The sequence below is a fragment of the Mobula hypostoma genome, chromosome 16 (assembly GCF_963921235.1).
Source record: "Mobula hypostoma chromosome 16, sMobHyp1.1, whole genome shotgun sequence".
In the NCBI taxonomy this organism is placed as follows: Eukaryota; Metazoa; Chordata; class Chondrichthyes; order Myliobatiformes; family Myliobatidae; genus Mobula; species Mobula hypostoma.
In genome coordinates this window covers 14329840-14345472 of record NC_086112.1, presented here as the reverse complement: position 1 = coordinate 14345472, position 15633 = coordinate 14329840, and the positions used below count along the sequence as shown (strand labels likewise).

The 15633-nt window shown below is 39.5% G+C and overlaps 1 protein-coding gene across 5 annotated transcripts in view; it reads left to right on the top strand.

Moving 5' to 3' along the window:
* The window catches only part of LOC134357239 (zinc finger FYVE domain-containing protein 16-like), a 71778-nt gene that overhangs the window by 12478 nt on the left and 43667 nt on the right, over window positions 1-15633 (top strand). For 4 of the 5 annotated variants that reach the window (XM_063068564.1, XM_063068563.1, XM_063068566.1 and 1 more), the window contains exons 5-6: window positions 2758-2857; window positions 12854-13036. In XM_063068564.1, coding sequence (XP_062924634.1) covers window positions 2758-2857; window positions 12854-13036 — 283 coding nt within the window. The remainder of the gene's footprint in view (window positions 1-2757; window positions 2858-12853; window positions 13037-15633) is intronic. The other variant, XM_063068567.1, reaches the window with a different exon arrangement.

Below are 15633 nucleotides of genomic sequence, written 5' to 3'. Positions count from 1 at the left end.
CTGGAAGGGACTTTGCAGCGTAGTAATCAAATCACAAAAAAAAGACCGGCAGAAGGGTCTGGACTACTTTTTTCCATAGATGTTGCCTGGCCTGCTGAGTTCCTCCAGCATTTTGCGTGTGTTGTTTTATTCTTGCACTCAAATCCTTTGGCAACAGAATCAAAAATATTCTTGCTTTCCTAATTACCCACCACATCTGCATGTTGGATTTTCATGGGGGCTCAAGGTCTTGTGAATAAATTATTGTTTTACAGCATTGAATCACAGTGGATTTAATTTGGCTTTTTTTTTTACACTGATCAACAGAAAAGACTTGGGTCAAAGTGAAAAGAAATTTCTACAAATTGGTCCAAATTTATTATAATTATTAAACAGAAAATAATTGATTGCGTAATTATTCACCCCTTCACGTCGGTATTTGGTAGATGCACCTTTGGCAGCAATTACAGCCTTGTGCCTGTGTGGATAGGTCTCTGTATCAGCTTTGCTCATCAGGACAGTGCAATTTTTCCCCATTCTCCTTTATAAGACTGCTCGAGCTTTGTCAGATTGCATGGGGATCATGAGTGAACAGTCCTTTTCAGGTCCAGCCACAAATTCTCAACTGGATTGAGGTCTGGACTCTGATTTGGCCACTCCGGGACATTAACTTTGTTGCTTTTAAGCCATTCCTTTGTAGCTTTAGTTTTATGCTTGAGGTCATTGTCTTCCTGGAAAACAAATCTTCTCCCAAATCATAGTTCTCTTGCAGGCTGCATCAGATTTTCCTCCAGGATTTACCCATATTTTGCTGCATTAATTTTACCCTCTACCTCCATCAGCCTTCTTGGGCCTGCTGCAGTGCAGCATCCCCACAGCATGATGCAGCCTCCACCATGCTTCATGGTAGGGATGGCGTGTTTTTGATGTATGCTGTTTGGCTAACGCCAAATATGGCATTTAGTCTGATGGCCAAAAAGCTCAGTTTTGGTTTCATCAGACCATAGAACCTTCCAGCTGACTTCAGAGTCTCCCACAAGCCTTCTGGCAAATTCTAGCTGAGATTTCATGTGAGTTTTTTTCAACAGTGGCTTTCTCTTCACCATTCTCACATAAAGCTGCAACTGGTGTTGTATGTGCAGTCTCTCCCATCTCAGCCACTGAAGCTTATAACTCCCCCAGAGTTGTTATAGTCTCTTCATAGCTTCCCTCACGAGGCCCATTCTTACATGGTCACTCAGTATTTGAGGACCCCCTGCTCTAGGCTGATTTACAGTTGTGCCATATTCTTTCCGTTTCTTGATGATTAACTTAACTGTACTCCCAAGGGATATTCAGTGACTTGGAAATTTTCTTATATCCATCTCCTGACCTGTGCTTTTCAATAACCTTTTTGCGGAGTTGCTTGGAGTGTTCTTTTGTCTTCATGGCGTAGTTTTTGCCAGGATACTGATTGTATTTTTACTACAATCAGTTGAAACACCTTGACTGCACACAGGTCTCCAAAAGCAGATCTCCATTTAACTAAAACAATTGGCTACACCAGTGATGATTTGGTGTGCCATATTAAAGTGGGTGAATAGTTATACAATCAATTATTTTGTGTTTTATATTTGTAATTAATTTAGATCACTTTGTAGAGATCTGTTTTCACTTTGACATGAAGTCTTTTTCTGTTGATCAGTATCAAAAATGCCAAATTAAATCCACCGTGATTCAATGTTGTAAAACAATAAAACATGAAAACTTACAGGGGGGAGGAGTTGTATACTTTTTATAGGCACTGTATATAAGAAGGCTAAAGAAATTCAGCATTTCCCCATTGACCTCTACCAATTTTTATCAATTCATCACAGACAGCGTCTTATCCAGATGCATCGTGGCTTGGTTTTGCAACAGCTCTGCACATAGTCGCAAGAAGCTGCAGAGAATTGTGGAAGTAGCTCAGTACGTGAGGGAAACCAGCCTCTCCATAGACTACTCTTCTCACTGCCTCAGTAAAGTAGCAAACATAATCAAAGACCCCACCCGCCCTGGAAATTCTGTCTCTTCCCTCTTCCATCTGGCAGAAGATATGAAAATCTGAAAGCACTTAACACTAGGCTCAAATACAGTTTCTACCCTCCTGAATTTTAGACTAATGAAAAGTTCCTTAGTATAAGATGGACTTTGACCTTGCGTTCTCTCTCATTATGATCTTGCACCTTACTGTCTACCTGTACTGCATTTTCTTTGTAACTGGCTTTATCATTCTTTTGTTGTTTCACCTTATGCTACCTCAAAGCACTGTGATGATTTGATCTGTATAACTATTATTCAAGACAAGCTTTTTGCTGTATCTTGCTACATGTGACTATAATAGATCAATTCTAATATTCCTCCATGTCTCCACATTAAAAATACTTAGTGTTTCTATTTTGTGGCTGATCCTACATTGTCCTTCATCTGACATGGTTTTGCACTTTCACAGCTAGTCAAAATATTTTAAATATATTTCCCAGTTGTCACATTTATATTCTACCAGAAATTAATTTGTGATTTTTTGCATAAAAGCTGTGCTTTCAAAATTCATTATTTTGTTTTGTATACATCTTTTACATAGTACAGTGTATTTTTGGAATAGTTTTTGTACGGTCTAAATTCCTTCTACCTCTTTCTTTTATATACATTATTATAAGCTGAAAATGCTGTATTGGAGACCACTTTCTTAAAAGCTGCATAATAAGCATGGTATTGTTTCCACTATGCTATTTATTAGCATTACGATCCCTCCTTTAGGTTTTCTGTGCTGCCTGTTGTTATCAAAAGTGTAAACTTCAATATCTGGAAAACAAAGAAGCCCGTGTTTGTGCTGACTGTTATTCTACCATCCAGAAAGGTGAGCTATTTAAGTAACTCTCAGTTTGTCCAATTTTTCAGTATATTCTCATACTGTGAAGCATAATTACTTATTATTTCAAAAAGCTTGAATCACTTTTTTCCTTTTATAGAGAATGTCAGTTTGTGAGAGACAAAAAAAAATCAAAGCTTCTCTTCATTTTAACAAAACCCTTCATAATGAGCAATAGAGAGATGTTTTCATTGAGTTGCTCTGAGTAGATTTAAAACAGAATTCAACTGACTGATTCGTTATGTTAGTGCACTTGATTTGAATGATATTCTTGTTTCTGAAGTTGACACATTAGTCCTGAACATGCTGGTAGGATATCAAAAGTAATGGGTATTTGACTTGCACATCAGATGTCCCTTCTTTCACGTATGCCTCTCAAGCGCAGTGGGTGACTCGGTTCTGTGGATCCTGAGATTTTGTTTTCTTCTGTGGTTCTTATGCAAGGTACCTTTTTTTTTATTAAAGCTTGGAATAATATTCACAGAAATGAATCCACACAGATATTGACAAATAATACACGTACTATATCCAGTTTTCACATACTGATTATGTTATAGTTGGCCTGAGAACCTGCTCATATCACCAGACCAACATATGGTATTGTGATAACTTATAACTTATTAATGGACTAGTCAAGGCAGTATGTTACTGAGCCTTGTCATAAAGTCCAAAACTCAAATCATTGTGTGTACTCATTTACTGGATATGCTTGAGTGCCAGTTTGCATATTTGCATGTTTATGGAGAACAGAGACAAACATCTACGTTTCCTACTCCTGAAGACTAATACTTTTTAAAATACCCCTGTGGGCGAGAAGTGAATGCAGGATGAGGATGAACGTGGATGTTACTTTTGGGAAAAATACATCGTTAACATTTTCTAACCAGCCACATTCGTGGCGAATGACTAACTGCAGCCAGTACTTCAGTGGTCCCAACCACCAGGCCGCGCGGAAATGATACGATTTGGCGATATGAAACGATATGAGTCAGCTGCACCTTTCCTCATTCCCTGTCATGCACTGTTGAACTTGAACAATCCCCCCACCCCACCCCACCCCCCCATCTGCCGGTCCACAAGAATATTGTCAATATTAAACCAGTCTGCGGTGCAAAAAAGGTTGGGGACCCCTGCAGTACTTCCTTATGTCAGTAACTCCTTATTCCCACAAGAAATGCAGCTTTGACCCTTCTACAACATAATCTCCAAAGAGAAGTGATTCTATCAAGGTTTTAAATGATTCCTGTTGCTTAAAAAAACCATAAGATGTTTTTCTTACAACATACATCAAAGTTGCTGGTGAATGCAGCAGGCCAGGCAGCATCTGTAATAAGAGGTACAGTCGACGTTTCAGGCCGAGACCCTTCGTCAGGACTAACTGAAGGAAGAGTTAGTAAGAGATTTGAAAGTGGGAGGGGGAGATCTGAAATGATAGGAGAAGACAGGAGGGGGAGGGATGGAGCCAGGAGCTGGACAGGTGATTGGCAAAAGGGATATGAGAGGATCATGGGACAGGAGGTCTGGGGAGAAAGACAAGGTGGGGGGGGGGGAACCAGAGGATGGGCAAAGGGTATAGTCAGAGGGACAGAGGAAGAAAAAGAGTGAGAGAAAGAATGTGTGAAAAAATAAATAACGGATGGGGTATGAGGGGGAGGTGGGGCATTAGAGGAAGTTAGAGAAGTCAATGTTCATGCCATCAGGTTGGAGGCTACCCAGACAGAATATAAGGTGTTGTTCCTCCAACCTGAGTGTGGCTTCATCTTTACAGTAGAGGAGGCCGTGGATAGACATGTCAGAATGGGAATGGGATGTGGAATTAAAATGTGTGGCCACTGGGAGATCCTGCTTTCTCTGGCGGACAGAGCGTAGGTGTCCAGCAAAGTGGTCTCCCAGTCTGCGTCGGGTCTCGCCAATATTTAAAAGGCCACATCGGGAGCACCGGACGCAGTATATCACCCCAGCCGACTCACAGGTGAAGTGTTGCCTCACCTGGAAGGACTGTCTGGGGCCCTGAATGGTGGTAAGGGAGGAAGTATAAGGGCATGTGTAGCACTTGTTCTGCTTACAAGGATAAGTGCCGGGAGGGAGATCAGTGGGGAGGGATGGGGGGGACGAATGGACAAGGGAGTCGCGTAGGGAGCGATCCCTGTGGAAAGCAGCGGGGGGGTGGAGGGAAAGATGTGCTTAGTGGTGGGATCCCGTTGGAGGTGGCGGAAGTTACAGAGAATAATATGTTGGACCCTCCCCACTGACCCGTACAACCCACACCTCCAATCTCATCTCATTGATTGGAACACCTGATTCCAAATAGCTTTTGTTAAAGACATTACTCCAGAGGCTGACATACTTTTTTGAACCTAGACTGTGATTGTTTAAATGGTGTAGTCAGTACTGATGAGAAGAAGTACAATTGTTTGTATGTTAATAGTTTGGGCATGTGGCCAAATGGTAAAGGCATTGAACTAGCTACCTGAAGGTTGTGAGTTCAATCCCCAGCCGAGGGAACATGTTGTGTCCTTGAGCAAGGCACTTAATTACACATTGCTTTGTGACGACACTGCTGCCAAGCTGTATGGGTCCTAATGCCCTTCCCTTGGACAACATCGGTGTCGTGGAGAGGGAAGACTTGCAGCATGGGCAACTGCTGGTCTTCCATACGACCTTGCCCAGGCCTGTGCCCTGGAGAGCGAAGACTTTCCAGGCGCAGATCCATGGTCTCGCAAGACTAACGGATGCCTTTTAGTTTAGACAGATTTTGTTTGTCTATTATTGTGACTTAGCTGAAGATCAAACCACATTTTATGAGTAATTATTGCAGAAAACCAGGTAATTGCAAAGGGTTCAGAAACCTTTTCTTGCACATGTATGTGTTAGAGTCTGTTTGTCTCTACAGAACAAGAACAATAGCAGAGTAATAGGATTAAATTTTTTACTGAATCATGTTAGCGTAGTGGGCAATTTACAGTGCATCAGCAAGAACTGGGCCCGATGAGACAAAAATGTGCACTCCAAAGTTTGCGTTTAAAAAAAAAAAAAAAAAAATCTTCCTTTGGGAGGCCCAGTTGATCCACAGTGTGATCAATAGGCTGCATGCACACTTGCCACGTTCTGGCAATCAGTCCAATATGTTTCAGAGTCATAAAGCCCTTCAGCCCTTCTAGTCCATGCCAAATCTCATCTACTTGCACCTGAACCATAGACCTCCATACCTCTTCCACCCATGTACCGACCCAAACTTCTCTTAAATGTTGAAATTGAACCTGCATCCACCACTAACTAAGGCAGCTTGTTCCACACACTCTCAGCACCCTCTGAGTGATGTTTTCCCTCTGGTTTCCTCTAGCACTAGTCTCACCCAAATTCAGAGGAGAAAACCTACATGTATTTACCCTGTCATTACCTTTCATAATTGTGTATACCTCATTCTCCTATGCTGCAGGAAATCAAGTTCTAATTATTCAACCTTTCCCAATAACTTAGGACCTCAAGTCCTGGCAACATTCCTGTAAATTTTTATTAAATTGTTATTGAAGTTCTCCTGCAGTATAATTATATTGACCACATTACTGTTGAGTGAAATATAACAAAAATTCTGAAATACTGGAAATACTTGGGCTGCATGTGCAGAGAGAGAAGCAGGGATGATGTGGTGTCCCGTGGGATAATTCCTTGTTTTATTTTCCCAGGTATTTGTTTCCTTTTGATCATGGGGATATCTGAACTGCTACAATTCAGTTGTATTATATGTATCCTGACCACAGCCTCCTAGGGTCATGAGAATGTTGATTACACTGGAAGATGATTACAAAGAATATTTGCAGCAGACCTTTTTAAATTTTCCATTGTAGTTTTCACTTAAAATATATTAGCATTTCACACTCCTTCATACTCATTTTAAAATATAGGTACTGAACTGAATTGTTTTTTTTTAAGAAAATAGTGGTGTGTACGCATGGAACACGCTGCTGGGGTGGTGGTAGAAGCAGATACATTAGGGACATTTGAGAGATTCTTAGATGGGCACATGGATGATAGAAAAATGGAGGGCTATGTAGGAGAGAGCTATTCAGAGTTTGATCTCAGAATTGGTTAATAGGTCAACACAGCATTTGGGTCAAAGGGCCTGTATTGTGCTGTAGTGTTCTATGATTTATATCTTGCACGGGTTTTGAGTTTCGGATGATAAGGAATATGAGAATATATCCATTAACAAGTTGATTATTGAAATTAAGATTCAGTCTTAAAAGTAAGTTGCTTGAATTCATAGTGTTTTTATTATGAATAAAAGAGTTACCATTTTGTTCTTAATTTTTTGTTCTCTCTAAACAAGACAGCCCAAGCCAATTTGTTTTGTTCTTCAAAGGACATCTATTATCAAAGTATGTGTACTCTATACAACCTTGAGATTCGACTCCTTTCAGACAGCCATAAATCAAAGAAGCCCAGTAGCACCTATTAAAAAGACCATCAAACACCCGATGTGCAGAAAAATAAATTGTAGAAATTATAAAAGTAAGCAAATAACATTCAGAACTGAAATTTATGAATGTTTGTCCACTGCAACAAAACCAGTTGTCACCGCAGCTGATTCAGGAGCCAGTTAGTTGCAAGCCTCGACCCTCAGTTCAATGCACATATGAGTATTTTCTTTATAAGGAAAATTAATGTAGAGTTATACGGTAAGAAAGCATTTTTTTTCTCATTTCTCATTACTTTTATCTCCAGATATTTTCATACTAGCACTCAGTTATTGTGGGTTCATTGTGCATGCTGATGCACAAGCTGTAAGTGGTCATTTTAGGTGAGGAATGCTCGTGTTGCACAGTGGAGTTTTCCATTGTTAATATTAGAACAGTTCTTTGTACTAAAGTACAGAGTTGAACAAAATTGTTCACTTTAATGCCAACCTAGAATGTCATTGACATTTGAATGAAGGATTGAGAGTTTAGAACTGAATTTGGGATGATTTTCTGACATTCAGGGTTAATTGAAAATGGTGAGGCTTGGTATAGACAAACAATAGTTGATTTAAAATGGAAACCATCATTTCTTTGAAATAATTATGGATCCATTTCACAGATATGAAATGTCTAATTACACTGGACAACAAATTATTTCAAAAGAGTTGCTTCCTCAGTTTTTTTTTGTTTGTGATAGACTGCTTGAAGCTGAACACAAATATAATTTCAGATTACTTGTATCACATAGGCATTTGAAGAAACAAAAAATTAACTTTTATTGAATATAATAGTCATAGAGTCCATTCTCACATATGGGTGCGAGACGTGGACACTCACCAAGACGATGCGAAAGTCTCTAGATGGTTGCTATACACGAGTGCTCCAGATAGCTCTTGACGTGAGTTGGCAACAGCACATGACGAACGTCGAGCTCTATGACGACCGACGGATGCTCACCACTAAAATCGGGGCAAGGAGACTGCAACTAGCGGGGCACTGTCTATGCCACCCCGAGCTACCTGCCAGCCTAGTCATCATATGGGAGCCCAAGCATGGAAGGGTGAACCCTGGGCGCCCTCCCAAGACTATGGTCAACATGCTCCTAGAAGACAGTGGCATGGCTAATGTAGATAAACTGAACACACTGTTGAGGGAGAGGAAGAAGTGGAGAGTTCGTCATCGTGCCCGATGCTAGCCCCCTAGGCCTGAGTCGACATAGTAGTAGTAGAATATAATATGTTTAATTGACATTTTGGCAATAGTTTAACTAAGTTAAAAATGAATCAGATTTAGAATTAGAATCAGGGTTATTATCACCGGCATGTGTTGTGAAATTTGTTAATGTAGATGATTTTCGTTTGTACTCATTGTGTGAGACTTCTTGCTTACATGTCCAACAATAATCAGCCAGCATTGATGGATTCCAGTTGCCCAGATATAGTTTCTCCATGACCACAATGTCTTGGTGAAGCCTTTCACCATGCTTGTCACTGACAGCGCCAATATTTTCAGAGAAGTCGTCGAAATAGGAATTCAGAAAATGAATCTTCAGTGATATGTTGCACTGCATGAGGAATTATGAATTGAAATAACAAATATTGGCAATTTTTAAAAAATGATGCATGATAGGGAAATTTCATAGTGATTTTCATGATCCACAGTCCAAAATTCATAAGATACACCCAAAATTATTCAGGAAACAAAATCTTTGTTGTCCACTGTAGGTAGTTCCTTTTGGATGCATTGATATGCTCTTTTTCACAGTATAGGGTGGTATCTCTCATGTATTTAGGCTATCTTTATATTGAAATGTAAAAGATGACTTGAAGCTGTGTACAGATTTACACCAAAATGTACTGTTTTTCAATTAGTAGTTATGAACCTTATAATGGATTAACATGAGGATCAAGCTTTAAATGTTTTAGCCAAGATAAGGAAAGCTTTATCGCATTTCAGCTATATAGTTAGTTTTATTCTACCTTTATGAAGGGCTATGATCCGTGTTCAGATACAGTACTGTGCAAAAATCTTAAGCACCCTAGATTTTTTATATGGTTTCATTTGGTATGGCCTCCATAGAGCCCTGATCTCAACATCTTCGAGGCTGTCTGGGATTACCTGGAGAGACAGAAGCAAGCAAAACAGCCAAAGTCTGTAGAAGAACTGTGGCAAGTTCTCCAAAATGCTCGGAACAACCTTCCAGCCAATCTTCTCATAAAACTGCACTGCAATGTGCTTAAGATAACTGATGCAGTTTTAAAGGCAAAGGGTGGTCTCATCAAATATTAATTTGACTGTTGATAGTGATTTTTTTGATATTTAGAAACTTTTCATATTTTTGAAAGCATCTTTGCTTTACATAACTTTTCTACAAGTGCTTAAGACTTTTACACAGTATTGTAAATGGGAATTGGCATAGTGTTGCGGAAAGATACAACACATCAAACAGGCCTTTCAGCCCAATGAGTCTGTGACAGCCATCAGCTGACCACAATAGTCTTATGTTACTGCTATCGTCCCCAAATTATTGTCAACTGGCAAGAAAAGATTTTTATTTTGAATGCATCTTATTTATGTAGTCATCTTGTTCTATTTGAACGCTTATACTTAAATTTAATGGTGGGCATCAAAGTCAAATTTAGACAGCGGCACATAGGAGCGGAATAAGGTCATTCAGCCCATTGAGTTTGTTGCACTATTCCATCATAGCTGATTTATTATCCCTCTCAATTTCATTCTCCTGCCTTCTCCCCATAACCTTTGATGCCCTGGCTAATCAAGAAGCTATCAACCTCTGCTTTATACATATCCAATGACTTGGCCTCCACGGCCATCTGTGACAATGAATTCCACAGATACACTACCCTCTGGCTAATAAAATCCCTGCTCATCTCTGTTCTGAATGGACGTCCCCCTATTCTGAGGCTGTGCTGTCCGGTCATAGGCTCCCCCACTGTAGGAAACATCCTCTCCACATCCACTTTGACTAGCCATCGGTATTCAATAGGTCTCAGTTCTCCTAAACTCCATAAGTACAGCCCCAGACCCTTCAAGCATTCCTCATACCTTGATCCTTTCATTCCGAGAATCATTCTCGTGAACCTCTTCTGTACATTGTCCAATTCTAGCACATCTTTTCTTAGATAAGGGGCCCAAAACTGCTCACAATATTCCGAGAGTGGTCTGACCAATGCCTTATAAAACCTCAGCTTCACATCCTTGCTTTTATATTCTAGTCCTTTCAAATAAGTGTAACTTTGCATTTGCCTGCAAGATAGCCTTTTGGGAATCCTGAATGATGGCTCCTAAGGCCCTTCGTGCCTCTGTTTTTTGAATTTTTTCTTCGTTTAGGAAATAGTCTACATCTTTATTCCTTCTACCAAAGTGCATGACCATACATTTCCCTACGCTATATTCCATCTGCCCCTTCTTTGCCCATCCTCCTAATCTATCTTAAGTCCTTCACAGATCCTTGTGGAACATCATTAGTCACCGGCAGCCAACCACAGGTCCCCTTTATTCCCACTCTTTGCCCCCTGCCAATCAGCCGATCTATCCATGCTAGAATCTTTCCTGTAATACCATTATCTTGTTAAGCAGCACCTTGTCAAAGGCCTTCTGAAAATTCAAGTAAACAACATCCACTGACTCTGCTTGTTATTTCCTCAAATAATTCCAATAGATTTTTTGGCAAGATTTGCCCTTAAGGAAACCATACTGATTTTAGTCTATTTTATCATATGCCTCCAAGTATCCTGAAACTTCAGCCTTAATAATGGATCCCAATATCTGAGGTCAGGCTAACTGGCCTTTAATTTCCTTTCTTCTGCTTCCCTTCTTAAAGAGTGGAGTAACATTTGTAATTTTCTAGTCCTCCGGAACCATTCCAGAATCTAGTGATTCTATGAAGATCACAACGAATGCCCGCACAATCTCTTCATCTACCTTTTTCAGAATTCTGGGTTGTAATCTATCTGCTCCAGGTGACTTAATGATCATCAGACCTTCTAATGTTTACTTGGCCAGAGTGTATATATTTTAATACCATATCAGTGTTACTATTTAATTTTGGCTTTAAAGTAACGACTTACCTAAAATATGTCCTTATTTTAAATGCATTTATTTAAATGACTGTCATTATTAACAAGAATTATATGCATAATCAAAAAATTTGCATTGTTAAGTGTTGTCTACACTTACAGAACAGTTGAAGGTTGGTAAATATTTGCAACATAAGAAAGTGATTCTAAATGATTCCATCATAAAAGATTGAATTAAGCTTTCAATCCTATGCTCTCAATGATGTAGGAATCATAAATGATTGCTCTGTGGTATATTAGGTTTGACTTCCAAGCGCAAATTATAAACTATTTTTTTAAGTGTTTGTTATCTAAATGGCTGCTTTTTACATTGATCTGTATTAGATAACTGGCAAAGACTAATACATTCAGGATGTTTATTTCTTGTTCTATTCACATTTCTAAGATTCAATTAATGGCTTAACATGAAAATTTAACTTGTTTATTCTGCATCTGCAATGTTAGCAGATGCTATTTGGCTCAATGCCATTGCCCCTTGATGTTGTCGAGGAGGAGTAATTACCCATCTGTTCAATGATGGCTATGAATAGCAATGTTGGAGGCACTCAATTGATCAGACAACACCTGTGAAGACATATTATTGGGTGGGGGTGGATGCTTTAGGATCAATAATCTTTTGTCAGAACAAGGTAGTGACAGTGGAAAAACCATCCCATGATTTGAACAGCCATTAGCCTCTCCTCCTCCTGGAGCTGTGTTCCATCGTTGAGCCCCTTTTCATGGAAGAAAGAGGAAGAAATAGAAAAGAAAACACGATAATCAGTCATGAAGATAGTTCACCATTTTCCCCTTGTTCCCTGAGGGGAAAAAAAAACAGAAAATGGAGTTAATAGATTTTACAAATCTTGGTAAGCTCTGCTGTCCATTTCCTTCATTGCTTTGCGACAAAAAATCTGTGCAAAATGTTTGAATGTGATAAATTCAGTTTTGTATGTGAAAATGAAGAGTTACCAAGGACCACTCAGTGAAAGATCATAAAAGTACACAAGGTAGATTAAAATTATGATTATTATAGCTTACTAGCTGGTGCACAAATCTGATCGCAAATCTTACAAACTATAACATGAGATAAAACTCTTGGTCTAATTTTTCACTTTCAAGTAACAGTTTACAAATCCTTTATCCAAATAATTCTGAATTCACATTGACGTTATTGATATAGGTTTAAATTTTTGTATGAGGTTTATATTTTAGTTGGAATGAAGCAATGCAATAAGACGTCTGAAGGGTGTATTTTCCTGTTGGCACAAGTTCTGAATACTAGACTTGTATGATGGGATTGTACTTCAACTAACATGAACAACTTTTCAGAACATTTCACAGTAATTTTGTGAAGAGTTCAGACTAGCTACTTCTCACTATCTTGATACATGTAACGATAATAAACCAATGCCAATACCAATAAACTATTTGGTCTTTTGCAGCTCACGCATTTAAGACAATGATGAGTCCAACTGGTCCAAGCCCTAACCCTAATATTCCATCAGAATACTGTTCCACTGTTCCACCTCTACAACAAGCTCAGGCATCTGGCACCCTCAACTCCCCTCCCCCCACTGTCATGGTACCTGTTTCGGTACTAAAACACCCGAGAGACGAAAGCTCAGGTATTTCTTTTGGTTTTATTTGATTTTACTTTGTTCATCTCGTAAAAACAAATATGAAAATTTGTGTTCTATTAAAAGAAATTCAGGTTTTAATTTCATAGTACCATTGACATACAGAAATATTGTATTTATTTTGGTGGTTATTCACATGTTGGTACTGAAGCACAGAACAACTTATTTTCTTCATTGTTGGCTAAAGTATTTCCACAGTCAGCCAGATTCAGAATAAATTAATCCCTAACCTAGCAGATGTTCTTCAGCTCTGGCCTTTTGTTTCACCAATGCACCAAAGAGTAAGGTTCACTCTTCGATTCTTCTCATGTCCTTGGGTTGTTCTCATTACCTTTGGATTCATGCCTTCTGGATTGTATACTGAGCCAGTTGAATACATTATTGCTGGGATGCTTGGTGTCAAGAAAGGTGGCACAAGAGCGTAGTGGTAGGCCAACACTTTACAGTACAGGTGACCTGGGTCCAATTCCCAGCCCTGCCTGGAAGGAGTTTGTACGTTCTCCCTGTGACTGCATCAGTTTCCTCCGGGTGCTCCGGTTTCCTCCCAACATCCAAAGACATACTGTTTGGTAGGTTAATTGATCATTATAAATTGTGCTGTGATTAGACTAGGATTGTTGGGTGGTATGGCTTGATGGCTTGGAGAAAGAAGTACAAGGTGGTACTTCCTCCCCTCTCCCCACCTTCTTACTCTGACGTCTCATCTTTTTTTCCCAGTCCTGATGACGGGTCTAGGCCCGAAACATCGACTGTACTCTTGTTTCATAGATACTGTCTGGCCTGCTGAGTTTCTCCAGCATCCTGTATGTGTTGCTTGGATTTCCAGCATCTGCAGATTTTGTTGAGTTTGTAATACCTCCAGCCACTAACTCACACTCCACACGGTCAATCACCACTACCTTACCATTTCCTGTCAGTCACGTTGTAGACAGATACGCCTGTGCCTAGTGCCTCTTTGTGGACATAGCAGTCAATCTATGTAATGACCTATCTTCTGCATTTATATTTATTGTATTTTTTATTATTATTGTATTCTTTATCTTTTTTTTGTACTGCATCAGATCTAGGTAACAATTATTTCATTCTCTTTTACATTTATGTACTAGGAATGACATTATACAATCTTAAATATATTTTCTCTCCCAATATCTCCCTTCCTAATAAACATATGCCCAGTATATTCCTCAGTGTGATTGTAGGTCCTCTGTATACAGTTTACCAAGAACTTTCAGAACAAGGAGAGGAAATGTTAATATTTTTGCTTAAGGTTAGAATTGGATTTCTTGAATAGCTGCTTATTATACCAACAGCCGGTTCTCAGCATTGGTGTGTTGGAAAGCTTGTACATTGAAAGATGAAATTACTTTATTTTGTTTTTATTTAGAGATACAGCGGGGAACAGGCCCTTCCAGCCCGATGAGTCGCACTGCCCAGCAACCCACCTATTTAACCCTAATCTAATCACAGGACAATTTACAATGACCGGTTAACCCTTACATACTGTTTGGGTCAAATTTGACCCATTTTGACATTTGACAGCAGTAAAAACACCCTAAATGGCATTTTTTTAAGCCGAATGTTTTTCGTTTTTGCGCTTATTGGGTCACTTTTGCAAAAGTCATCAAATTTCGGCTTTAAAAAATGGCATTTAGGGTGTTTTTACTGCTGTCAAATGTCAAAACCGGTCAAATTTGACGGAACAGTATATAAGGGTTAATCTACTCACCGGTATGTCTTTGGACTGTGGGAGGAAACCCACACAGTCAGAGGGAGAATGTACAAACTCCTTACAGTGCTGCCAGAATTGAACTCTGAACTCCGAACTGTGACAGCTGTAATAGCGTCACACATTCCCCTTAGACTTCTTTTTGGATGTCTTTAGAGTTTTATAAGTTCCCCACCTTCTCCTAAGGTAATTTACATATGTGCTTCTTTAAGTCCTGGCAAAGCTAATGAAATGCCTTTGGCTTCATCTGACCAGAAAGCATGTGGTGTAATTCAGTCAGCTTTAATATAAGGTATTAGAAGAATGAATTCTTATTGTACTGCGGTGACTTTTTCTGCTTCTTTCATCAGCCATCCTGTAGCCTGAGTTAAGTTGTCATTTACAAGTAGTCTTTTGCTTTAGGCTGATGTGCATTCGGGACTAGGTTTACTAGGTGCTTAATAACCAAAAAGCGGGTGATTTTGATCATGTTTACCTTCGCTGCTTGTGAAGGTCAGTATCTAATTTGCTGTCACAGTCATACAACACAAATGGCCCTCCCCCCCCCCGAGGTTGTGCCAACTATCAGGCACCAACTTATACTGATCCTACAAGATCTCATTTTACAGTCCCTACATTCCCATTTACACCCCATAGATTATAGAACTCATCAACAAATGTGCAGCCAATTAAAATACCAACCTGCATTTCTTTGGCATGTGGAGGGAAATTGGAGCACCCAAAAGAGATCCACATGTGAGACTTCAGACAGATTGGCCCAGAAGTCAGGATTTAACTCTTTGGGAAACAGCACCCGTGCCACTGAGCTGTCAAACTGTTTTTTTCAAATTTACTTTCACTGGTATTCTTTGCCTCTAGA